This window comes from Charadrius vociferus, unplaced genomic scaffold (genome assembly GCF_000708025.1).
Source record: "Charadrius vociferus isolate BGI_N301 unplaced genomic scaffold, ASM70802v2 scaffold740, whole genome shotgun sequence".
NCBI lineage: Eukaryota > Metazoa > Chordata > Aves > Charadriiformes > Charadriidae > Charadrius > Charadrius vociferus.
Genome location: NW_009646517.1, coordinates 1,062,396 through 1,087,537, shown reverse-complemented (window position 1 = coordinate 1,087,537; position 25,142 = coordinate 1,062,396). Strand labels below are relative to the sequence as shown.

Here is a 25,142-nt window from a genome sequence, read left to right as displayed (position 1 = left end):
GTGTCTGAAGCTGTCTGCTGACCCATTTCTTAGGTCTGAAGCTGTGTGGTCTCCTCTCTGGTCAGCTCCTACTTTAGTTCATGAGGGAGGTACTGAAACTACCGACACATTTGAATACAAAATCCCAGATTGTGACAACGGAGAATGGTTTAAAGTAGTTAAGAGATATATGCCTATAGTTCATGCTTCATGCAGCGAGATTCACAGAATTTTAGTATTTATTTTAAAGGTAAGTTTAAGGTAACATTAGAATCCGAGTGAGAAGGGTAATATACGATATTCTCACAGAGGTGGACAGAAGCAGAAGCTTAAGGTGAAAGAGAAGGATAAGCCTTAATTACAGGGAAATTTAGACAAAAATTAGAACGGTAAATTTAACTAGGCTAAAAAGCATCCTTCTCCTATCCCCACCCACCACCAAAAATAACCAATATCTGGCTGTATACTTACTTAACAACCACTTCTGTATCTATTTCTTCTATCTGCGATACCGTATTAACCACACACTGTCAAATTTAAAAGGGAAAAAACAAAAGAACAAAAGATCTTAGCTTCCTTCTAACTGCTGCTTTCATAACATACACAACAATCCTCTAGTTAAATAAGGAAAAGTAAAATAATAAACGAAAGACATTTGTATCATTTAACAACTTGTTTTTCTAAAAACAAACAAACAAAAAAACCCCAACACCCCCCCCACCCCCAACATCTATTTGCAAAATACAGATGATCAAAACTGTCCCAACTGTGTACTAAGCTCCGGAGGGCACACTGGCTCCATCTCAAGGGGTTGTGCGTTCCTAAGCCTGGATGCTAAGCACCGGTTCAAAAACATCTCTCAGCTTAGGTATTTAAAAATAGCAGCCGTATTCTTCCCCTTTCCAAAGCGACCGACTTTGGAAAATGTTGGTTTGCTTCCTTTTCAGCTTCAAATAGAGGACTTGGGAAGGAACCTACGCTGGAAGGAAGAGCAGCTGGGAAGCGTGGAAGCACACACCTAGAGTCCCGTGCTTTCAACTGTTAAGGCAGACCCGGTTTCAACTGCTCTCCGAGCCGACGTGGTGTTCGCTGGCTGGCTGTCCTCTTCACCTCCAGGGCACCTGGAGGTCTGCCTCTGTCCCTAAATTTCTCCGCACCTGCACTTCTACGCTGTGGCCTTTCCTCCGAGGACAAGTGCTCTTCAACCGGTACGCACAAAACTGGCCGGTTTCTTCAGGTCTCCAGAACAATCGATTTTCATTCCAAACACATCTATTGTTTTACAGCGATTTCGCTGATCTCTTTTCACGTTACTTCTAAGCCCCAGGGACAAATCAACTCCATTCAGGCTGAATTAGGGGGGTTTCTCCCAAATGCCAATTGATAACCTGATCAAATGAGTCAGTAGCATGTGAACTCATCTCACCTTTAAGTGAATAGGTACAATCCAAACGGTGACCGAGGGCCGTCACCTCAAGCTATGTGGATTTCCCCTGCGTTTTGAATAACGGTGGTGGGTAGAGAAGCTTTTTTAAAAACCACACCTTGTTCTTGAACTACGCTTATAAACTTGTAAACTACTCTTATAAACCTCTGCTCTGTCACCTGCCTGGCAGCTACTAAAATACCGACGCCAACAGCCCAGCGATGCGTTTGAACAGGAAGCACGTCTGAGATGTGGGGAGGAAACAGTCTCCTTTATTAAGGAAAAAGAGTTGAGGCAACAGGCCACAAGGCAAACGTGTTGCCCAAACCACACAGCAATACTCCGATCCTGTCTATTTTTCCCTATCCAATAGAAACTGACATTGGTCATCGATTTAACTTTTGTCTATTATTCAGCGGAGGCGACACCTGAAAAATCCAGCGTAAAGGCAAATATTCCCAGTAGAATGAGAAAAGCACTTTACTAGCAAGGATGAGCAGGAAAACGGGGAGCACCACTCGCCTGTTATCCAACTAAACAGGTAATTTGAAGGGAAAAAAAAATAGTCTCCTCATGACTACCCACACAGGCAAGTGAAAAGCCAACAAAGCCTGACGGGTGGATGAGTTTCATCCTAGTGTTATTCATTCACGCCTTTTTTTTTTAGTGTTACACCTCATGTGAGGGCCCAGAGCAGCTGGACGCTCTTGTTTTTCTAAGTTTACAGTAATACAGCACGACTAGAAAGCAGTGCTCACTCCCACCGTCAGCAGGGCAATGGCCCATCGCTTTCAGGTGATTTAAATTGTATTGGGGTCAAGTGAGAAAGAGCTCGCGTCATCGCCAAGTCCTTACAAGATGGGGTTGTGCGGTCGCACACACCGCTGTCTTCAAATTCTGCCAAATTCTAGCAACATCTAGTGTCATTTATACCCACCCAGCACCACCAGCTCGACAGAACCATGGGGCTGCGATGTGGAGCGGATTGGGGGAGCCAACCTGGCTTAAAACAAAATCCCAATAATAATGATGACGATGACAATAATCATTCTCGAAACTTTTAAAAGCTGGGTTCCCAACCTGGTTCCCAACACAGCTGTGAACAGCATGCTGAGGACAGGAGAGACTGTCTTGATCCGCTGGCCAACCCACCACCTGCCTACCATCCAGCCTTTAAGATATAAATCAGAGGTGGCTCATGACACATCAGAACACAACTCCTGAAATAATCACGTATCTTTAGGGGAGGAAAAAAAAAAACAACCTGCACAATATTCCCCCATATCATAAAATGGTAGAATAGTTTAGGTTGGAAGGGACCTTTAAAGGCCATCTACTCCACGCCCCCCTGCCATGAGCAGGGACATCTTCAACTAGATCAGGTTCCTCAGAGCCCCGTCCAACCTGGCCTGGAATGTTCCCAGGGATGGGGCATCTACCACCTCGCTGGGCAAGTGTTTCAAGACCCTCGTTGTAAAAAAATTTCTTCCTCTTATCTAGTCTAAATCTACCCTCTTTTAATTTAAAATCATTGCCCCTTGTCCTATGACAACAGGCCCTGCTAAAAAGTCCCTCTCCAGTTTTCTTATAAGCCCTCTTTAGGTAGCGAAAGGCCGTAATAAGGTGTCTCCGGAGCCTTCTCTTCTCCAGGCTGAACACCCCCAACTCTCTCAGCCTCTCCTCACAGCAGAGGGGCTCCAGCCCTCAGAGCATCTTAGTAGCCTCCTCTGGACTCGCTCCAACAGGTACATGTTATGCATATGCATAAGCGTGCAAACAAACAAGATGACTAAAATTAAAAGTACCAAACGCACTCAAAATTCTGTCTAGAGTTTGTGTTTGCAAACAAACCCCATCATATTACTGTCCACGATATTCCATGCGTTTTTCCCCAAAGAAATCCCCTAAATCTTGTTCATTTGTTGGTTTTAGCTGGTTTTATCTACAAAGGTTTTTGGTTTGAAAAGACAGATACGCTACCCTAAATGGCAAACAACGACAGCCATGTGGACAAGGATTCAGTTTTTAAATAACTTCTACAGGCAAGTACTTCTTCTACCTTCTTCATTACTTCACCTCGCTCTCTTAGAAAAATGCAAGGATGTTTTCCAACCTTTTGTCAAGTGCCTACGCTGGGTCTGTGCTAACATTCAGGCAAGCAGTGTCTTCTGTAGTATTTGTTGGGAATTCGATTGTTTCAACTGGCAAGTTTTTTGATTCTCTTTTACGTATTTACAGCAAGAACTTGGGGGGGGGTGTTTTTTGGAGCGTCAGGGTGGGGGGATTTTTTGGTTTTGTGGGATTTCTTTGGTTTTTTTTTTTTTTTGAAACAAGAGTGTTATGAGACAACTATACTATTCGGGAAAGCTATGTGTTAACAGAACGAAAAAAGAAAAACCAAGCTAAAACCAGGGGATTCAGAACAATGGTAATTACAGAGAAAGTTGTGATCTGCTGTACTTATACTGCCTACTCCTTCCTTTTCTGCAAACTTCTGCACTTCGGGACGTCCTTAGTGTCTGGTCTAAATGAGAGACCATCGGCCACCGAAAAACTTCACTGGAGCTGTTCTTAACTACTTCAAAAATAATTTGTGAGGGCTGAGGCAACCTTGTCAGATACATTAGAAGCGTTTGGCTTACCTGTTTAATGATGTTCTTTGCAGTAATAATCATTTCGTCTCCATATATTTCATAAAAATTTAGCTTTCTTTGTTTTAAAAGTCCAAATACTAGTGATACAAGTCTCTCCTATCAAGAAAAAAAAAACCCAAGAAAATAAAAAACCCAAACCACTACAAATATCAAGGTGAGGACACGAAGCAATTTTAAGAAATTGCACAGCAGTAAAAAAGTCCGGGTATCAAACACATGGTGAACAGGATTTAAATCAGTTCAGCGCCTTGAGACTAATGCCATCCTTTAATTATCCCGTAGCAATGCCAGCTAACGTAGCCCCTTCCTCCCAGCCCCTTCCATGCCCGTTCCTCAGCTGTGCTCATCCAATTGTGCTTAAAAACATGGATATTTCTAAAGAGTTTCCTTACCCTGAGCGAGAATGCCACTAAATACAATTGCACCAGCACAAGGGAGAATCTATCACGCCGCAGCACGGAGGCGGGAAGAAACTATGGGGCAGAAGGGGAATGTTGAAGTGCTACTGCCATTCACCGTATTTCATGAAACCCACGGATGTAACAAGACGAAACAGTTAATAGGGTCTAGCAATTACTGAGGAATTACAGGCAAAATCCAGAAAAATATTTTCCTGGCTAGAAAGCAATCACTAAAGCTTAATCTTCAGAAGTTTACAATCTTCAAAGGAATGAGGAATACATACTGCAAATGAAGTACGTATTCAGGGCAACCATATGCTTGATATAAGCACCCATAAATGCATAGGGAGACAGAAGGAGAACACGCAACTCCCAGCTTTCTCTGCAAAATTGAATTTTTACAGTCAAGTAGGTCTGACAGTCCATGCTTTTTTCCATTTACATGCTGAGGTTCATGAAGTGAACTCAGTATCCATTTAATCAGAGAAAAGAGAACTGATTATTTTGGAAAAAAAAAAAAAAAAAGTAGCACTGGATTGCAGTGCCATGAGTTTAGTTACAATTATTTAATTTTATCAAGCACCAAAAAAAAAAGGGGGGGGTTGGGAAGGAGTTGGACGAGAAGAGAAATAGTATAAAATTATGTTGCTACTAGGGACCTGAGTGAATTAGTTGGTGCTAATTAAGTACGTTAAAGATGCAAACATATTCATCAGACAGTTTATTTCAATAACAGACATACCTCTTCTAGAATTTGGCAATCATCTTCTAGGGGTCTATTTAAATCATTGCGAGCGTAAGTCGAAAACTCTGCAATCATCATTTTATCTATCAGCTTTTCCAGTTCACAAAGCTGGGAGCCAAGATGCCTAAGAAAAACAGCCATCGAGATATGAGCTCAATAATCAACCTGAAAACGAATCGTTAGTTCACAGTTGAAGAAAATAACCACCCGGCAGGTAATTTCCATGCAATCAACGCTGGCTTAATAGGGGGCTCAAATCTTTCACTTCTTAGAGCAGCTGAAACCATGCATTTTTCAGAGGCACCATCACCTTGCAGCAAAACATATGGATTTGAATATTGATGGAGGGTAAAAACGGGACGTAGGGCTTTTTCTTTTTCCTATTTTGAAGGCGCTGAGTACCTCTCTTCCCAACAAACTGAACCAGAACCAAGAATACTCAGTGCCTGGCAACATATAGGTGTTAAAAAGAAGGCATACTTCTTTGGCTTGTCCAGTTCCTCTGCTCATCAGTCCACAACTTCTTCCACTTCAAACGTTTGAGCTTTTAATGTGGTCAGATTTAATTCACACGACTGAGATATAGTAATAGCTTTACACGACGGGATGGCTTTCTGAGAAAACAGAAGAGTTTTCCAATTTGCCATTTTTATGCTACTCTAAATTAAAATTATTTTTTCCACGTACTGCAGATTTTAAACCATATTTGGCAGGCTGTTGCCATACAGAACCACAAGGGAATTTCTCACATCAGAAATGTCAACCAGTCTTGAGAAGTCGTGCAGCTAGCGAAACTTTTAGCAGGGTAAAATTAAAAGTGGGAATTTCAGAGATGCCAAACACTCCGGGCTTTCCAGCTTCCACCAACAGCCGAGAGCACCAAATATCTGTAAAAATCAGACTGCTTTTTCTTTTTTTATTAAAAAAAAAAGAAGAAAAAAAGACACTTTGCCAACGAGAACTAACAGGAGCTGTGCTATTTTAGATAAACCTGGATATGAAATGGGGAGGGATGAACCTGCATGGCTCACTGGCTTTAATTCAGTGCTAGCGTAGCTGGACCGTTAGCTTGCGTAGAGGGGCAAAAACATCCCGGTGGTCCCTCGGAGGAGCACTGCTGTACCAAAGCGAAGCCCACAGGATCTGGCCTCGCAGCCCACGTAGGGCAAAGTCAGTGCCAGGGTGGGAGGAAGCAGGATGCCAGGGTAGCTCCTCCCTACAGAAGCCCCCACGGCCAGGGCTGAGCTCAACTGAATCAATCCTGCTGGATCCGAGTGAAGCAGATCAAATTAAAAATAAATAAATAAATAAAAATTAAAGTTGAGCAAGGATGTGTCTGCTTTTGAAATTGTTGGTGAAGAACTGACTGGAATGGACACAGAGGACACATTTCAAATATCTAATTAAAGCAAAAACGGCCTCTAGAAAAATCCAAGCCAGTTGCATCACGGACATTTCAAAACAAACTCAACAGAAAAAAAAAAACAAACCCAAACCAGATTATTATTTGCAATGTAATGACGAGCTGCAAAACTTACTGCAGGACTAACGCCCACAAAACAAAAGCTCTTACTTAGCTAAGCACAAAGATGCTCTTTGGCAAATTATTTCTGTAACTGTGCTTAACTACGCCGAAACACAACGCAACCTACTCTCTCAAACATCAGGTATGGATACGTCCAACAAGAGTTCCCAGAACCTGCTGCCACCACTTCGCCCGAGATATTCTAGCCCCTAACAACAACAAAGAAATCACTCCACCCTGAAACACGCAGGAATAAGTCAAACCTTAACTCATACTCCAGCAGAACACCTCGGCCACGATCTCTTTAGAGGTATCAGTCACACAAGAGGTCCTTTCAGTGACTGAATACTACAATTCTCTTCTGTAAAATTATGGCTGCAGGGTAAAATTTCTTTTAAAATACACCGATGAGACTATTTTACCAGGCGTCCGTGATTTGCCAGCATGCCTGTGCAAAAAAATGACCAGATCTCCATCGCCCCAACAAGGATTGTGAAAACAATGTTAAAAAGTGGCAGTACAGACTCGTAATGTAGTTAACACGTAAGTTTGGGGTTTTTTTGTAAAATCAAAAAGATGAATTTGAAAAGGTTAAAGAGCTCTAAAACTTTAATTCGATCCTATAGCAGTAACAAGCAATAATCATACAGTTATGACTGATATCTATAATCACTGGGGATATTAACCTAGATTAAAGACACCAATTTATTACTTCACAGCACCATTAAGGTGCTTTCATTTTCTGCTGTAACTAGAATCAAATTAGATTTTTTTCTACGTATATCATGACAAGAGGAGAGTACTTTTTGTATATGGATGATCTGAATAGTTTTCTTGCTGCTTTACACTGAATGATTCTCTGACATGACTCAATTTAAAGCTGTCTGTTCAAAAGCAAATTCTACAAGCTGCCACGCACAACACTAAATCATCAAGTTTCTTTTAAAAAATAAGACACAAATTATTTGGGGGGGGGGGGGGGGGGGGATGCTAATTTAGAAAAACGAGATACTGATTTAGAAGTTAATCTCTTCTGAAAATAAATCAGGTATTTAACTCGCTGGATAATTGTGGCATCCTTGCTCAGAACAAAGCAAGAACATTCGTTTGGCATTTCTTGGCAAAAGCTCAAGTATTTGTGTATGGCATCAATTTTGTTTTTGTTTTTTTTTTTTAAATATATTTTATCTATTTTTTAAAAACACGACATTCTACCGAGAAGTTTTATGAAGATCTCCATCTTTCCGTGGCACATTATTTCTCCAGGCCACTGCGAGATATGGGAATAACCGCATTGGGCTTCTCAACTGCCCTCGCATCTCTGGTGGGGATGAAAGCTTTGGTTGCATTTAATTCACCTTTTTTGAACCTTTAAATATCTAAAGCAGAGGGGACATTTCCCACTCCCATCACTATTTTTAAGTCTACCAAACCAACAAACTGAGCGTTATCCACAGCAATCCCTTTTTACAGACAAGATGAATATTGCCCTGCAAGTATGTTCCGCATCTGAGTGTCATTTTAAAACAACGGCACATTCTTGGGACATCACGTATACGAATGACAACGACACCACAATCACACTCTCTGCTGACGTAGCAGGGAGGTTACCTGATTGCAAAACATGACTAATTCTGAGCGATGCTGTCACAGGGTTGTAGAAGTACGCTCGCTATCGTCAAGGCAAATAGAAACGTGACTCAGACAAGGGCTGTGCACCATAATCAAGCGGTTGAGAGTAGGAACAGTAAAGAGGAAAGAAACTGCACTGAGATGTCTGAAGATGGACCATCTAAGCTAAAAGACTAACCGCTGCTAACAACTTTCCTCCCAATAGTTTATTAGCTCTTTAAAAAAAAATATTTTTAATGTCTTTTTTTTTTTTTAAAAAAAAGACTTTTTCTGAGATCTTTTCTACATAAAATTTTACTCTTTTTCCAAACCAGCTAGAAGGGGGTGTTCGATGAGGAGCTCATCTGAACAGCCGGAGAAGAGTAGGAACCGTATGAAGTTCTGAACATTCATACTACAGTTATTGAACAACCACGTTTTTATTACGCAAGCTGGGAACCAGCAGGTTGCAGGAACCACATAACCTCTAAACAAAACATGAAAAACCACCCCAGCACAGACTTATAAAACTAAGCGTACGGCTCCTCAACTGGCTGATGGGAGTTTCAGAGCTGATTTAACACACACTGCTTCCGCCAGCATCGTACCACATTGGCAGCTCTGCATACGACACTTTTACCCTGTATATGACCATTACAACAGCTTATTTTACAGCAGCTAAAAGGATTTTACTGTAGTAATATTTTTGCATATCACAGAGGACCTTGCCCAGTGCAGTGGCATCTCCCAAGTGGAGTTCTAAACGTCCACTGTTAACAGAAGCAACCCAGTATGGGACTTTGGACTCACTAATCCACACCACTGTACCAAACACAGGTGGAAAAAAAACCCAGTAGCAGTGGCAGCTTGGGCAGTACCTTCCCACTGTTTTTTCCCTTCCCAACTTCAGCAGCTCACCGAACTGGATTTTCCTCAGTCGGATGCAGCAAGAGGAAGCACCCCTTGGCCACCGTAAATACAGCTCTCCACGAGAGCAGACGTGGCTGAACGTGTCCCATCTGACCAGCTGTCAACCTCAGCCCGCATTTTGAGCCGTGGTTTGATGGCTCTGCACTGGTTTTTGCTCGCCAAGCTGCTTCCAGCACAAGCACAGGCTGGAGGTTGATCTACTCAACACACGGTCCGTGCGTATTCCTGTACCACCACGTGCCTCGGTCCGTCGCTAAAGACGGTGGCCCGGAGTGGAGCTGTGTGGCGAGAGCTGTATCTCTGAGGTGCTGCATCTATGGGGATTGCAGACCACCACTTGGAAACCATCTCACAGCTGTGGGCTACAAGACCTGCAAGACGAAGGTCCAGCCGCTGCTCAGCTCTCATCTCTGCACCCCTAAACCACTCGTAGACAAGAATGGAGTACAATGCATCCAGATGTTAATGTTTTTTTTTTTGGGGGGGGGGGGAGGAATTTTTATCTCTGGCACTTCCATTAGTCACGCTGGTTATGCCACACTTACATTTTGTACCTTTTGTACTAAGAATGAACAAACAAAGGTAAAGGAAACTCCTCCAGCCGCCATAACGTGCTCAACACACATAGCTCTTGCTGCACTTTTTTAATTTCCTAGATGGTTACCTACCGGAAACTGTGAATGCCTTGAAGCTCTTGCTGTAACACCTCCTGCGTTGTTGCTATCAAGTCCAAAGCTCCAACAAACTCAGAAGTGGATAGCAGCAACTGTACCGTGGGCTGAGTTTGGTGTACAGTAGCCATTAACTTCAGTTTATTGTATGCTTTTATACAGTTATTTCTGGTGAGCGACAGTCTTAAAACACGAAGCGATCCTTCACACATTACTTTATCAATTTTGGAGATTTTCTCTCTAAGTAATTTTACAGCCTGGGAGGTTTTCCTGAGGTAGTCCTGCAACTCATGCTGAGAGGTCATTGCATGAAAAAATGCTTCTGAGCGCAGAGAAATCTGATGAGCAATATTGACTTCCACAATGTCCAGATAATGGCTCAGCTAGAAAGAGGAGGGAGAAGAAAAAACAAACAGTGCTGTTATGACTCGGCAAGTTTACCACCATGCAAATACACTTTCAGGGTGTTTGTCTTATTGTGTCATGAGGAAATTCTGCTAATAAAAATTAAAACCCTTTGTCAGATTAGCAAGCAAATAACTACCCATTGTGGTCTGATCATTTGTTTTTTAAATGAGCTCAAAATCACTTTGGGAAGGCTGACTTGATGCCTCCCCTGCTTGAAAATTACAAATTAGAAAAGCAAATAATTTTAAAATACCTAAGCTTTTGTACTACGTGGTTGCACACCAGCACCGTTGGAATATGGCTACTAACCAGGAGACAGCTCTGGATACTGGCAAGTAAGAACAGTAAACACACATAAATAAACAATGTACTTCGGGTGACTGAAGCCGGTAAAGACGCAGCCTGACTATACTTGATGACGTGGCTTTGGAATGGCTCTGTTCGTTTAAAAGGCTGTAGCATCTGCGTTGTAGAAAAATCCTCAGGATATCTCTGGCTGCGGTTGTTTTTTGCCAACCAGTTGGAGTTCTTATTAAACATATTTCACGTGCGCTGGCACTGTAGGGTTCCCAGAGACAGAGCATGCCTTACATGTTTAGAACCTGAAATTCAAATTCTCTACGTCAAACAGTTACCAGACCACTGGGTTGGCCTGATTATTTGAGTTGTAAAAGCTCTGCATTCTGGCTTATGCTGGATATGCAAACTCCAAGGACTGAGGCATTAGGATGCTCATCTGAATGCTAATACTCAGATGACCTGGTTTCTAAGAGGTGCCAAGCACTCCAACCTCATGCTGAATTTCAAAAGGCCCATCCAGAGATGGAAAGAAAATCAGCTGGAGAATGTTTCCTTCTTAATAGTTATTTTCACCCTGCATGTATTTAACACCGGGGATTTATACAATATGCAAACCCGTCTTTTTTTGTAATACGTTTAATCAACAACATCCTCCACCAAACAGCTGTGACACACCTGGCCCACAGGAAAAGCTGAGACAGACTGTGACACAGGGATCAGCGAAAGGGTTATGATGATCATTTATTTATGTGATTGTAGCAACCAGATGCCCCAGGTCCCTTCACTATGCTAAGCGAGGTAGAACAAACGGTACAAAATGATAGAACCTTCCTCAAAGAGCTTACAGTTCCAATGTAGGGTAAGACATGGAAGGAGGTAAGGAGGGAAAAAACGTCAAGGAGAAGTTGCTCAAGTAGATCAGCAGCAGTCCAAAAGCACTAATAGCCTAAGTATGTGTGCTTAAGGCAGATTTTTCCAAAACCTGTTGAAAAATAGTGCCTGGAGCTAAGGATAATTATGACAGCAGGGTGCCTATTTCCACATGGTAAGTGTAAACCTCATGCAGTTCAGAGCCTTTAAAAAGTAAAACAAAAAAATTCGGCCCATTTCAGTAACATGAAGCAGTGTAATAATTTGTTTATCAGTCACGTGGCTTTGGAGGCAACAGAACTGTTTTATACTCTTCAGGCATTTGTACCCCCTCCTCCGAAGAAGTGCGGCTCACGGCTATTCAAAGCCTTATTTTCACTCCACTGCATCGGAGAGGGCTCTGGGTCTCCTTCGCTCAAAGTCCATGCTGAGCCTCCACCCTGCTGCTGCCAGGCTCACTTTGCGATTTTAAAGCACGTGCCAGACACTGCTTTTTCATCTTCAGACAGCAACTGCCACAAAAAAAACCCTCCAAAGCAGCATTCCTCCAACTTTAGATGTGGAGGACAACCCAATGAAGGAACAAGATAGCCTCCAGCAATGCCTGTCTCTTCCTCCTGACCTGGAGGGAGAGAAGACTAACTCCTGGAAATTTGGAAACATCTTCCAGAAGATCTCATGTTACTTTTTCTTAAGGCACCTCACTACTACTTTTTTTTGCTTTCTTCTTCTTTTCTTCCCCCTCCCAGAAGCTTTAGTAAGTTAAATAGGAGGGAAAATTAAAGTTAGAAAACAGACTCCAAAATTATGTAGAGTTTCTATAAGCATTTCATGGGTATTTGTATCATAAAAATGATTCATTATGGGATTTTCTACAGTATGACTACATAACTAACAAAAAAAAAAAATAAAAAGACCAAGTAAAGACTTCTGCTTCCAACGTGAAAGAAACAGCTGTGCTTTCATGCTCTCCGATGCGCTCAAGTCCTTTGTGAAACGCAAAAATGGATCAGCGCTGATGACATGACAACAAAAGGTAAGGGGAGGCTCCTGACATACAAAAACCTTCGGATTTAGTATTTCTTTAAGCACAGAAACCATAGTGCCTCGAATGAGGAGTTTTCCTGAGATGTGAGAAAGCAAGTCTTAAACAGCGTACAACCTTTAACTCGCCCTTCTCATAGAATTGCTCTTCCTCCCTAACAAACAGCTCCACATCTCTGAAGCTCTCAATATATACCTGCTTCACTAAGTTTTAGCAGTCATGAAGAGCCAGTTATTACACCATATACAGATTCTTCTGTTCCAGATTTGACAGACAGATTTATTTAGCGGGGGGAGGGGAAAGAGTTCTCTTTCATTAAGATGCTTCCTGCATTGTTTACGGGCAATCTGCAGCCTGATGTAAAACGAGAGATACCAAAGCCCACGACAGCGATGTCTCAACAAACAGCACAGAAGAGCAGCAATGGAGTTTCTTTGTAATAAGGAACAGCTGCGACGGATAGCGACATCTTGTATCAAAGTGGTACCTTTTCTTGAAGTAACTTGGAGGAAGCTGCATCACGATTTCCTTTTCCACCAGCAGTACTAAAATGAGACCATGGTAAAACGGCGTTAAACGTTAAGGAATCTTCCAAGGCAAAATCTGGTTTCATAAAAATCTGAAACAGAAGAACAAAAGAAATAAATGCACCTCCCTCACCCCTACATTTTCCTCCCCAGTTAAACACGCCTCCCGTCTCATGAGGCTAACAGGGACCTTGTTTGTTGATTTTCAAAAAGCAAATTTTCATTTATCCAGGCAAACAAATTTATTCCAGACCTTACAACCAATTTACTTTCCACCTTAAAAGCTTATGTGATCTGACAAAATCCTATCTTCCTAAAAGTGGAAGGCACAGCTCCAAAATGACATAGGTTCTCAAGCACCCAAGCTGATCTAAACATCCTGAGCGTGAAAACGCAGGCAGCGTTAAACTGCAGGTGGGTCCTCTAAAGGCTGGGAGCAAACGTTCTTCAATAGCAGGGGCATCCTACTGCTGATGTGTTCGTTTCTGGGGCCATGGTTTCTACCAGAGTGGGGACCCAGCCAGCTGTCAGGGTGCAGCAAGCGTCGCCTGGGAGGGGACAGAGCCTCAGGCCGATCTCCTTCAGCACAATGCAGCACACGTGTCCCAGAAAGAGTAACACGTAACATACACTAACTACGCATCTCGGAGAACTATTAATCTACAATTCTCTCTGATAACATTATTTTTACTCAACAAAACTGGTACAAGCTTCTAGGCAGACAGTAGTACCCTTTTTCCTGTATTTATGAAGTGTAATTTTAAAAGGTTCAACGTAGACTATAGCATCACACCACACGCAAACATTCTTGTTTCCTGGACTTTAAACATTGCAGTGACAGCAATTCAAGTAACAGCCTCAACGACTGGCCTTTTTCTGACCCATATTAACACTCTGACTTCTTAACGTACCCAGAAAAAAAATTATTCAAACTGAAATGGAATCTCGAGTTGTGCCTTTCGTCAACCCGTCAGAAAAAAACCCACATCATATACGCTGCAGGCATGTGTGCAAGAGGGCTTTGCTCAAGGATTCAAGGAGTTAAACCTAATGCTAAGTTGTACACTATGCCATATTCAAGCTTCTATCAAACTTCAGTTTCCCTTTCCTCCTAGAACACAGAGTGGCTAATTTTGCCCAGCCCTGAGGTTTTAACTATCAAAGTTGAAAAAAAAAAAAAAATAACGGGACTTGTATTCTACTTTAAGTAAGAGAAAAATCAAGACCATGGGAAACAACAACAAAAAAAAAAAAAAGAAAAAGCAGATTGTTCTCATAGTCTTCTTAAATTCTGAGAATTGCAGATCCTCCTGAGAACCAGCTCAGAAAAAATTTCTACGAAGAAGAGAGTACATTCATATATTCAAGACTACACATGAAAAATCCTTATAAAGGCTCAGAGTGCCCAGGAACCATACCTTAGGTACTTGTTCCAGATCTGTCCTGGATTTATCTAAAAATTAAACAAAATACAAGCAGTCATTCATGAGGAAACAATGGAAAACAATTACCTTGAACACTATTAAACCCTACGAGGAGGTTTTCAAGACAACGCTGCCAGGTTCCTCGCAGGGGGTGGCCAGGGTGGGTGGACAGGGAACAGTGGTTATGAATAGAAACGAAACATTCTGACTGAACACGAGAGAAACCTTTTTCAGCGTGAGGACAATCAAGCATTGGAGCAGGCTGCCCAGAGGGCAAGGATGGAGGCTCTCCATCCTTGAAGGTTTTCAAGGCCCGCCTGGATAAAGCCCTCAGCGGCTTGGCCTGACCTCAAAGCCTGAACTGGCTTTGAGATGGCAGTTGCAGTAAAGACCTTCTGAAGTCCCTTCCAACCTGAAATATTCCAATTCGTTGAAACTCTCTGCTGTCCTCCATAGTTTAGGTCTCATGCTCAGAGTATTCAAAGGTGCTCGCATTTAGCTGCTTTGACAGCGAAAATGTTAAGTCATACAAAGCAATCTACTTAGCACTTCACATTCCTTAATGCACTGCTCAATCGACTGGCAAGGGGCAGCAAAAGGTCCCTCTAACGTCACCCCAATTTTAATGTTCCAGACTGAACCTGCCCATATAATCACTTCTGCGCAGCACATGGAGGACGGATGCACAAAGGCGGGCAAGAAGGATGAACGAGGGCCCAGGACAGAGTCCCAAGCACGCTGAGCAAGTAGCACAGGAGCAGCCCTTCCCTTGAAGTACGGTGACCTGACAAATGCAGAGGGGGAGCGAGTTGCGCTGGGAAAGGAGGTGCATCGGTGTACCCCAGCAGAACTTGAAGAAAAGGCAAATCGAGACACTTAAGGTTCAACCAAAATCCCCTTTTCTTCCCCTACTCACTAACTTCACGTGCATTATGAAGAGGGAGCATATCAGAGGCCAAAAAAAGGTGAGGAATTTAAAAGCAACAAGCCCATACCTCAGCTGGACAGTCTATTCGTCCCTGACAAACACGGTAAGCACTACATAAGCATTACCTCCCATATTTCTCTCACCTCTTTAGTTCTTACTTGATTTGTTTCTTACTTTATTTGTACTGAAATACAAAAGGAAACCTGGGAATCATCCTGCTGTCCTCAGTCTTTGGACAGACCAACTGCTACGGCAGTGAAAGGCCAAGTCTTGTGGGCTGGAGTTCGAGAAAGACAGGCAACGCTAACAAAAGAAATTGCAGAAAATAAAGAGTTTCTGTTTACCAAATGGTGCTTCTACTAGGACTGTCCATCTACGCAAGGAGCTCCCAGTTACTTCGGTGACACAGTAATTTTTTCTTTTTAAAAACAGAAGGCTCTTTCAAAATGGATTAAGCTAAGCCTGAAGAAGGAACTTTTAGTTTGCAGCATACTCCACAAACGGACTCATTCAGGAACAGCTATTCCAAACCAACGCCAATCAGAGAGAAACCCTACAGATGGGCCTCCTTTTGCACGGACAAGGAGGAAGAAAGCCGGTTGAAAGAACATGATCAAAAGCAGTAAACCACCGAATGCTTCTTCCCGCATTACCTGTAGACATTGATATAGACAAGCCTGATTAAACAGTGATTGGCAAATGAACACTTTTATGCTAAAAATTTTGAGAAAATAAAATAAATTATATATTAAAAGCTTTCTCCAGGTTATGAGTGTTTCTTCTCTTTTTTTTTTTTGTTCATTTTACCTCTTGCCTTCCTTTGTCCAGTTTCACATCAGCTGAACTATTTCCATAAAATCTTGAAATTCAGCCTTGCTTACAGCTGCAGACAGTAATCAGAAAACTACTAAGCAGAGAACTAGCTAGAGTGGAACTTCATGAGGTTCAACACAGGAAAAGGCAAAGTCCTGCACCTGGAGAGGATTAACCCCAGGCACCGTTACACGCTCGGGGTCTCGGGGCTAGAAAGCATCCCTGCAGAGAGGGACCTGGGGTCCTGGCAGACAACAGACCAGTAAAGGGTCCTGGGCTGCATTAGGCAGAGCACTGCCAGCAGGTTGAGGGAAGGTGATCCTCCCTCTCCACCCAGCACTGGTGAGACGAAGAGCGTGCCCAGTTCTGAGCTCCCCAGTACAAGACAGATGTAGACATACTCAAGTGAGTCCAGTGAAAGGCCACAAAGATGATTAAGAGACGGGGGCAGGAGGAGGAGAGGCTGAGACTGTTCAGCCTGGAAAAACTCATGTTTTTAAACATCTGATGACAAGGTGTAAAGAAGGCAGAGGAGGCTCTTCTCAGTGGTGCCCGCTGACAGGACAAGAGGCAATGGGCAGAACCCGATACATGAAGAATTCCATCTGAACCTAAGGAAATACTTTTACTGTGAGGGTGGTCAAGCACTGAAATAGATTGCCCAGAAAGGTTGCGTGATCTCCATCCATGGATAAATTCAAAACCCAACTGGACCACTGTCCTCCCGTAGGTGACCCTGCTTGAGCAGGTGGTTTGGATTAGACCATCTTGAGTTGTCACTTCCCACCTCAGCTGTTCCATGATTCTCATGGCAGAAAGACCGAAATGGCCCAGCGCTGCCATTTCTCATTGCAAAGTCAAGAGCTGCCAGAAATTTAATACAACAGTTTCAACAGATCTTAAATACAAGGAAGTTAAAAGAAAACACTGCCAGGCACATAACGACCTGCCACCCATGCAAACATACCACGGAAAAGTTCAAGAGCAGGTATCACAAGCATTTTGAGCTATAAAACATCAGCAGTGGTCATGAATACTTCTAGTCAACCATGTCTGGGTTTTCAATTATTGTTACAAAGAAATCATCAGCTGCTATTACTGCACATGAAGCCCTCCAGCAAGTAAAGGAGATGATCAGTAGGTTATAGCATTCATTATTGAATGCTATATAGCATACTGATACAGAAGAAATTACTTTTTAATGACTAAAGGAAGGCTTTGACTGTACCGTGGGTGTGTAATAGAGTCCTGTCGAAGGTATCTTTAGGAGTACAAATATTCTTGCATCTTTCATGAACCTTCTCTCTCTGCAAAAGAGAAAATATGTGAAAGAATTATTCTGAGGCTTAAAAAAAAAAAAAGTTTTTCTTTGAAACAGAACATTTTCAGTGAAACATGACTGCGTTACACCAAATAATTCAGACAAGTTCACAACAGTATTTTTTTTCCTCTTAAAAGGTGAAAGGTACCAAAAATTTCAACCTGTAGTCAGTTATGTTTTTTTTTTCCTGTATCTTTACATCTCAAGAGAAAATGAACACAAAAGTTACTGAAGAGGTATAATAACTTCTCTACATAATGAGACAGAACCACAGCTCGACTGTAATTACATATCCAAACATTTATGTGCTAAGCCAGAAATCACGCTAACACATAATGAATGCTTCTCCATTGCAAAATTAAATCGGATCAAAGTAGAAATTGCTTCCACGTCTTACTAATGAGTACCTTGCTGAAACCATGTATCTTGTTTTGTCATGCTGAGCTTCAAGTTTTATCTACAGGTGTAAACAATACCAGAGACCACAGTGGTGAGAAACTACGTTTTTAAAGGACAACAACGTTAGCCAGATCTCTGCTAGAAGCTACACTGTGGGTCAGTTCCCTCTTCCCAAAATCTTCTTTCATTTAGCAGTCACTGCATTACACCCTAATTTTAACGCATGAGCTCTTAAACGTTTTAAATGTTGAATGTGTGACCTAATGGCAATAGTTCACATATTTTAACTACAATTTACACAAGTAACACTTCCCGCAGTTAATTTTGCACTAGCAAAAAAATAATAAGAAAGTTACAAACCAAGGAAGCAGAAAACAGTGGGAGACTTCTACATGTTCTTTCACTTAAAAAAAACAAAAGAAGAATACTACATACTTACTGCCACCTGTATTTAAAGTTTGTAGAAGTCTCCTACTGGTCCTGGTGTCCTTAGATGTAGCTTAAACTTTCCTGTTACAAAAGAAATCGTCAAGATAATAGACCTATTTATAGTTTAAGAACTTCACGTATAAATGTTTAAATTAAAGACTCTTAAAAAATATCTCCAATCCTTGCAGCACATAGTCATGTTTTATATTTGATCCAAAGGTCTGAAAATTGCACTGTAGAGCTCAGTCATTAAACAATCCTTACAGAAAAAGGATTAATAATCAGAAAGAATAAATACAAACTGTAAGTGCAGAGCTCAGTATTCAGAAATACAAAAGAAAAAAACCATATGAAATTGCCTAGAGAGAATTTAGACGGCATTTTCCACACTACAAATACTGAGATTATAAACCAAGAAATGCCTAATGAACAGTCAACAAGCACTGAAGAGCAAATTAATTATCAGCCAACTGTATGACGGACTACTACCAGGGACAACCTCTAATTAGAAAAAGGATCTCAAATCTCTTTCTGGCCCCTAATACTACACGTGTCTAATTTGGGGTTCTTACCGGAGTGATTTCCTGTTGGTATAATGCAAAATGTTCCTTGGTGATCTGTGGGAGGTAGAATGAAGGCGTGACTTCAGTGTCCACAAAGTCCACTCCCCATGTTTTTGTAAAGAAATCAGATTCCCTTTTTGCTAACCTAGGATCATTTAGTGCTGCTGGGAGATTGACTTTGGAATGATAAATAGTCCATCTGTGCTGATCCGCGACCAGAGATGGGCTGTCACATAAATTATTGGGATCGCCTGCAGCACAAAAGACAAGACAGTTTGTTAAGGTGAGAAACTGAAAGTTGTACGTTTGCTGAAATGCGGTTTTTAAGCAAACCATGTTTTCACAGTTACACAGTGCATTAGAACTATCTGTGCAAAAGACACACGACATTTTCTTTCTGCAACAGTTTAACTTGCGTTTTTTCTATCAGATTAACCAACAAAAGTTTTTAACACAGTGGTGTATTCACACTCGTTAAGTATATTTAGCTCAACAATATTAGCTTCTACTGAAGAGAAAAAAAAAATTCCAACCACAAACACTTTTTTAATAATCTGAACTCGATCGGAATGACAGCTGGAAATCATTAGCATTATATTTTGTAATTCTTAAGATCCTATCCCACCTACTCCTTTTTATAAACTAAGCTTTAGTTTCACAGGAGTAATGCAGACCGACTCCAAGCACGCCGGACAGGTCTGTTACAGGCTCTGACAGAATATACCCTCTTCTTGCACGTAGTACGGATGATAGCTATAATGTGGAATCACACAAGCAACATCCCATCTATAACGCAGACATCTAAAAGGAAGCTGTAAAAAAAAGGAAGGCTCTCCCATTGCTCCAAAGGGACACTGGGTGGTATAAAGCAGAATTACAGCATACTTTGAAATAAGACTGTGGCTTCGCGCACTGAGCCCAGTATACGAGAAAATTTGACTGAACAATTGTAAACGGCTTAGCAAATTTAACTGCGTTTTCGCTCTCCTTGACACCGACATTACCTGTAGGTTCCTTGGGACACACATCAGGCAGCGACTGCACAGGTCGGAAACGCTTTGTGGCATCCATTTCCTTTTTAAAGAAAGCATCACTGCTGGTTGACTGAGGCACTGGTGAAGAACTGTGGCTTGATGCCATTGCATAAAATCACCACTTGATAAAAGCTAAATAAGAAAAAATAGATATCAAGGCTTTAATATACTCCTGGTTAAGGACTGTATCAAAACAACGTCACTATCAGCTAAATAGTATCTTGTTAACTGCAACACTAACTGACACATTTCAAAAGCAACAGGGGAAAGTTTATTTTAAACACAAAAACAAGAGGCAGAAGGTAACTTCATCGTCTGTTTCCCCCCCCACCTCTAGGGTTGGAGAATAGCTTGTTCTTGCACACAGCACCAATAAAATCATACTTCAACAGCAACAAAAATACAGTCTTTCAAACACTTCTGCCTTTCTATTGCCATAACTATTGCACACATTCACAGTGGAACATTCGGTTTTCTCCAAAGGAGGAGCTCTGCAACCGGCGTTGGTGATTCAGCCGAGCCCAGCAACAGCTACCCACAGATACAATGTATCATTAATTATTTACAGTAATTGAAATCATTAGCACAGTTCAGATGAAGCAGAATCTGAAGCATAGGAGCATCCCACGCGTATCAGAAAAGCATGAGCGCGTATCAGAAAAGCATGAGCACGTACTAAGCATAGAACATGGACATCTTTTATCACGTGAATCAGGAAAACTGGCAATTCAACTTTTCGTGGCGGTCTAGTAAAGGAAGCTATAGTTTATTTCAACGTAAAACACATTTGCAGAGAGAAGACAATTAAAACACAGATCAAAAAGCTCTGGAGTACGGAAAGTCCCGCTAATTTTCAGCTGAATTTTTGGGCTCCCAAATTGAAAATAAACAGCCTTAACAATTTTACACGAGGGCTGAACAACATCGTGAGTTCTTTCCATCTGCAAACAAAGCCGCATTTCCATCAAAGTACTGGTTGAGTCAGTAGTAAACTGCAGAACTATTAGAGGTCTGAGAGTTTATTAAAACATCCCCATAACGTACAGCTCAAAGAGTGCCCGTTCAAAGGGACCGATCTGAATCCTCGCCTTTAAGGAGAAACAAACACATCTAGCAAGATCTTAGCGTTTAACTACCAACCCTTAAGGGACACCTAAATTACTTACTAACCTGCGAAGGAGCACAAAAAGATAAAAGGCCTATTTTATCTTCAACCGCTGAAGAAGGCACCAAGGGATGACTGTACGTCACCGTGTCAACTTCTAACAGCATCACATATATTACAGAAAATCTCATTTGGAAGAGAAGAAAAAAAAAAAAAAAAATAAAGCTTGACTTTCTAAACACGCTTGGAAGTGTCCTACAAAACAATCCTAAAGACGAGTTAAGATACGTACAGCTCGAATAGAGCCTCCCAACAAACGGCCCCATAATGACTAACAAACACGTACTCTGGCCAAAACTCTGTCTGTTGGGTACCATTCCCGATGTGCGCTTGCCTCGCTCCCTTTCTATCCGACAAGGCAGCAAGACAAGGAGGATAATGCGTTCCCACTGTAATTTTTAAAAGTGACTCTTAAAAGGGGTGAAAACAGACCAGCAGAACCCTTTCTAAAAACGCTGCACAAGGACCAAAAAATGTGTCTCCCGAGTGTTCTTGGGAGGGGATTCCCTTCTTTCTTATACTAAAAAAGCGTACTAGTGGAGATAAGAGAATGGGAGCACTAATGGAAACCTGGCAGTAGTCAGAAAGGGGAAAAAACCCTTCCAGACGTCTGACAGACCTCCTTTAAACATCTCAAAGCATCAATCTCTCTCCCCAAAAAGCCCCAAAGAAAACTTTTTTTCTCCTACTTCTGTTGCATGTTCATATTCTTACACTCTTCCCTCGACATTTCCAAAGCAACGTCTTTCTTCATGAAACTCCTCCCTAACGTTTTGGGGTGTTTTTGTGAAAGATCTAGTTTATGATAATGACAGAACACTACCATTTCAGCATTCTTAAAAAACACATCCAGCTCCAAGTTATAATGATCGAGTCTCCTAAAGGCATACAGTGAATTTATCGGCACTTGGAATCGCTTCAAAGTTCTGCATATGCAGTTTTTCTCCTGCAAAAGCCTCTGTAATGTGAGACACGGTCTGCTCTAGCCAGATGCACGAGCAGCTCAGGCAATTTGTAGAAAGCACTGAAATCTTGTACTCTTGCTGGCAAGTCTTTCATTAAACCTCCCTCCTTTCCCCCTAATGAAGTATTGCCTAAAAGTATATTCTAAGACGTGAATCGTCTCAACTACATAAATCTCAGTGGAGGAAAATGCTAACTGCATTATACCGGTCCAAGATTGAAAATAAATTTCAAAGACAGTTTAACACTGAAGACTAGCTCAATCCCTCAGCTTTTCAAAAAACAAACTGTACCTACTCTTGGCACAGGTTTTTATTACTTATTATCATAAAATACTCGCATTGCCTTTGCACACCGACAAATCTTAAAACAGAATGAAAAGAGGAAAATAAAATATCAATGCAAGCAGTAACCTTCATACTGTTGAGTGGATTTCAACAAGATCTAAGGATTCACAGGCAGAGGCCTTCTTAAGCGGCATGCAATGTGATGCTGTGCTAAATTATTCATAGTTAACAGCTATTCTAGTAGCCTCATAAGTCAGGACCTTACGGATAATTAACCTCAACGAACAGCCACATTTGCACAGGACTAAACCCATCCATACTGCCCAAACCCAGTCATTCCTCCAACTGCAGTGCTTAAATTAGCCAAATAAGTACAGCTTCAGGAAGAAAACTGGACAGAATTACCTGAATTAAAATCAAACTATAAAGGAATACGTGACAAGTCCGTACGAAGACAAAAGTCCTACACCTGAGCCCTTCTGCGTACGCAGGCAACAGAGAAATAGTTTCATTCGTTCACCATCAGAAGAGCCGTTCCTTGTGCTACGCTACCAAACGTTTTATAGAGAAACGAATCTATAACCAACCTCCTGAATCAGCATTATTAAATACGCAAAAATATAATTTGCTGATTTAAACATACCAAAAAAAAAAAAAAAAGGAAAATCAATGTTAACGTAGAACAAAACTGCTGCAGAGTATTTTAACTCATTCAAGTTTAAATGCAAGCGAAACGCAGGTAAATGTAGTTAACTGCACAAGCTGTGCAGAATGAATTATGAAATGGTAGAGTCCCCTGAGCCTCCTACTTGGAAGAGCATATGTGCAGCAATAAGAATATGCAACTGTGTAACTTAATGACATCAATATTTAAATTATATACAATTTAAAGTGGGTTAGATTAACTCTTCTCCGCAGTCATCACCATAATTGACTCACATTTTGTCTAGCGACGTGTATTAAACTAACACAACAACAACAAAAAAACCACTTTAGGGGTTAGATACAAGAGTAATGATGGAAATACTTACAGGATTACGGCCATATTTGCAACATGCCTTCAATATATTAGATCTATTTTGTACACACTGTATTAATTTCCTTAGTTTAAAAATTGGCATTAAATTACACTGTCACTGTAATGATTTAGTATCACTGAAGTTAAACATTTAAAAAATTTAAAATAAATAAAAAAAAAAATAATCAGCCGTGGCAACAATGAAAATAACTTTGACGATTTGAATTGACGTTATTCTTACAGTCTGAACACATGAAGATTAATATTTCTTATTCAACCACCTTACAGCTTCCTCTTTAAAAAGAATTCTTGTTCAGTAACACGCTCAGCAACTACGATACGACACAGTTGTACAACGTACAGCAGGGAATAAAACGACTGTGATGACAAATGTCATAACCACATGCTTGGATACTGTACAGTCAGCAAAGTAGAAGATCTGTGCAGTTAGTGGTACATTAATCACATGAATTTTAAGAAGTTATTTCTGTGATGACTACGCTCTGACTCTCGAGTTTCACACCCGAGGTTTCAGCAGTTAGAAGAGCAGCACAACAAACAACAAAGCGTATTACTCAGAAGTAATTGCACAGGACGGTTATAACTCTTGAGCACGTGCTTGTTTTTGGAAGTATTAAGAGTCACGCAAAGTTCTTCAGAAACTGCCCTTCCATATTCTGAGCGTTATTGGCACGCTTTGTTTTTCAGATGGTTAAGTCTTCGCTGCCAAACCATCCAGTATGATCTCTATATAAATGCAGTATTAGAGAAGGTGCAAACTAAACCTCGTCTATTCATGGATATTAACTTCATATTTCCTCATTTTGGGGCAGTTTTCCATCAGCATTATCAACCGCTTTTCTATTTCCTACTTAAGGTAACAACTTTACATGAGTTAATCGTTTTTACTGGGAATTTTCATGTGCGCACACTTCGGTTTAGAAAGGTGTAATTTGTATTAACAATACAAATTAGAATTTGTATTAACAATAATTTGTATTAACAATACAAATTAGAATTTATGAAGTCAGCACAGTCCCCTGCAAGGTGCCTGAAGTAAGTCATTTATTTAATAGTAAGTTATTTATTTAATTTATGCACTAAAGAAACCCATATTTCTCCTTTCTCTGCGCTCTCCCTCCCAAATGAAAATAAACCTACAACCTACTAGTCATACCTTCAACCTAAATTGGTAGTTTTGATAAGTTAGCTTAGATCCTATGAGGAACATGGAGCTTATTAGCTCCAGCCCTTCATACAAGTCATAGATACACGCTCTCCAAACTCGATTTTGGCTTCCAAAATAGCAACATCTGAACAGAGACGCTAAGCACCCTGCAGAAAGAGCCCAGGGCTTCCACTGACCACACAACACTGAACAGGTTCTCCTTTATGTACTGCACATTGTCCGTGATGAGCCACACTTGGGGCACCACTCAGTACTTCTCAAGAGGTACACTCTGCATCCCAAAAGGTCAGGCGAGGAGAAGTTTCTCCATAAACACGAATGGCATGCTAAAGTCCCTGCTGCTTTTCACGGCTTCGTCTGGCAGCAACAGAGTGAAATCGAAAGATTTTAAAGCACCGTTCCGGTTACCCAAGACACTTTGGAATAGAAAACCATCAGAAGCCACCCACAAGTCACGCTAAAGCAAAATATTTCACCATTTCTAGAAGAAGTGATAAAAACCTGAGATACTCACTAA

At 41.3% G+C, this 25,142-nt stretch overlaps 1 protein-coding gene across 2 annotated transcripts in view; it reads right to left on the bottom strand.

Annotated features, from left to right (window-relative positions):
* VPS54 (vacuolar protein sorting 54 homolog (S. cerevisiae)) overlaps window positions 1-20,135 on the bottom strand; it is a 42,024-nt gene extending 21,889 nt beyond the window's left edge. Inside the window, exons 1-9 of one of the 2 annotated variants that reach the window (XM_009884984.1) lie at window positions 19,974-20,135; window positions 18,979-19,220; window positions 17,486-17,564; window positions 14,511-14,545; window positions 13,053-13,184; window positions 9,940-10,325; window positions 5,203-5,329; window positions 4,048-4,155; window positions 451-506 (exon numbers count right to left, since the gene is read on the bottom strand). In XM_009884984.1, coding sequence (XP_009883286.1) covers window positions 451-506; window positions 4,048-4,155; window positions 5,203-5,329; window positions 9,940-10,325; window positions 13,053-13,184; window positions 14,511-14,545; window positions 17,486-17,564; window positions 18,979-19,220; window positions 19,974-20,109 — 1,301 coding nt within the window. In that variant the 5' untranslated portion in view covers window positions 20,110-20,135. The remainder of the gene's footprint in view (window positions 1-450; window positions 507-4,047; window positions 4,156-5,202; window positions 5,330-9,939; window positions 10,326-13,052; window positions 13,185-14,510; window positions 14,546-17,485; window positions 17,565-18,978; window positions 19,221-19,973) is intronic. The other variant, XM_009884992.1, reaches the window with a different exon arrangement.
* Between the last annotated feature and the right edge of the window lie 5,007 nt (window positions 20,136-25,142).